Source organism: Habropoda laboriosa, unplaced genomic scaffold (assembly GCF_001263275.1).
Source record: "Habropoda laboriosa isolate 0110345459 unplaced genomic scaffold, ASM126327v1 scaffold28, whole genome shotgun sequence".
NCBI lineage: Eukaryota > Metazoa > Arthropoda > Insecta > Hymenoptera > Apidae > Habropoda > Habropoda laboriosa.
In genome coordinates, this window is record NW_017100174.1 from 890,070 (window position 1) to 891,805 (window position 1,736).

General features: G+C 44.1%; 1 protein-coding gene across 1 annotated transcript in view; it reads left to right on the top strand.

Moving 5' to 3' along the window:
• The window catches only part of LOC108578734 (protein groucho-like), a 63,773-nt gene that overhangs the window by 60,099 nt on the left and 1,938 nt on the right, over positions 1 to 1,736 (top strand). The window contains exon 11 of the mRNA XM_017942111.1: positions 1,199 to 1,736. Coding sequence (XP_017797600.1) covers positions 1,199 to 1,736 — 538 coding nt within the window. The remainder of the gene's footprint in view (positions 1 to 1,198) is intronic.

The window sequence follows — 1,736 nt, forward strand, 5'->3', positions numbered from 1 at the left end:
ACATTAGCTGTGCTTCTTTTTTTTTTTTTTTGTTTTTTATTGGTACACCGGACGGATCTATCGAGGATTTGACACTTTCGTAAATGGGGGCAATTATATGTGGATCGTTGGTGATTTGTTGTATTTATTTGGATTAAATTTGAAGCTTTGATCTGAATTTCTCTCACCTTTCTTTTATTGGAACGAGATCGAAACTTTGGCATTGAAAAATGTAATTAAACGTAATGTTTTTGGTAAACAGTAGTGAATATGCGGTTTTGATAGATGTTTAATTGTTGTTTTGGGGGATCTATTGGTGGATGAAGATTAGACGTGAAGAAGGTGACATTGTTCCAATTGCGATCCCTTTTAATATAGTTTCCTTATGAAGGTCAGAGAAATACTGAAGTTTTTTCTTCAACGCGTTATTGGGAAAGGGTCATATTTCTTCGCTATTCCCAAATTTTTTAGGTATATGACAATTTTGACTAAAAATGCTTGCTATTCGCAAATTTTCCTAAAATACAGCGATTTTGGCCAAAAATCCTCACTATTTGCAAATTTTCCCATTTTTACGTCACTTTGGCTAAAAATGTCATTTCCTTACGAAACACAGAAAAGAACTGAGCCATTTTCTCCAACGCGTCGTTGGTAAAGGGTCATATTTCCTCCCTACTCGCACAATTTCCCAATAAACGTCATTTTTGAGTAAAAATCCTCGCTATTCCCAAATTTTCCCAATAAACCTCACCTTTGACTAAAAATCCTCGCTGTCCGCAAATTTTCCCACCTACGCCACATTCGACAAAAAATCTCGTCTCCTCACGAAACTCAGAAAAGAACTGAGCCTTTTTCTCCAACGCGTCGTTGGTAAAACGATCATATTTCCTCCCTGTTCACAAATTTTCCCAAAATACGGCAATTTAGGCCAAAAATCCTCCCTATTCCCAAATTTTCCCAATGAACCTCACCTTTGACTAAAAATCCTCGCTGTCCGCAAATTTTCCCACCTACGCCACTTTCGACAAAAAATCTCGTCTCCTCACGAAACTCAGAAAAGAACTGAGCCTTTTCCCGCACCGCGTCATCGGAGAAGTGGGTCATATTTCTACACGATTGCTATCAAATAAAAACGACGCCTACCGGTCACGCTGTTGTCAGACAGAAGACTATACATTGTCCACACTGTAAACACGGAAACGTGACGTGACGTGTGCAGGTCTGTGAAGCTGCTCCCGGATGGCAGGACGCTGATAGTCGGCGGTGAGGCCAGCAGGCTGAGTATCTGGGATCTGGCGTGTCCAACCCCAAGGATCAAGGCCGAATTAATCTCTTCCGCTCCTGCGTGTTACGCTCTCGCGATTTCGCCGGACTCGAAGGTTTGCTTCAGCTGCTGCAGCGACGGCAGCATCGCCGTCTGGGATCTCCAGAATCAGTCTCTGGTCAGACAGTTCCAAGGTCACACAGACGGTGCCTCCTGTATCGATATCTCCGCGGATGGTTCGAAATTGTGGACCGGCGGATTGGACAACACCGTGCGTTCTTGGGATCTGCGAGAGGGAAGACAGCTGAAGCAACACGACTTCACGTCGCAGATATTCTCGTTAGGTTACTGTCCCACGGGAGAATGGCTAGCTGTGGGCATGGAGAACTCGAACGTAGAGGTGTTGCACGCCTCCAATCCCGACAAGTATCAGCTACACCTGCACGAGTCGTGTGTACTATCGCTAAGATTCGCCTCCTGCGGCAAGTGGTTC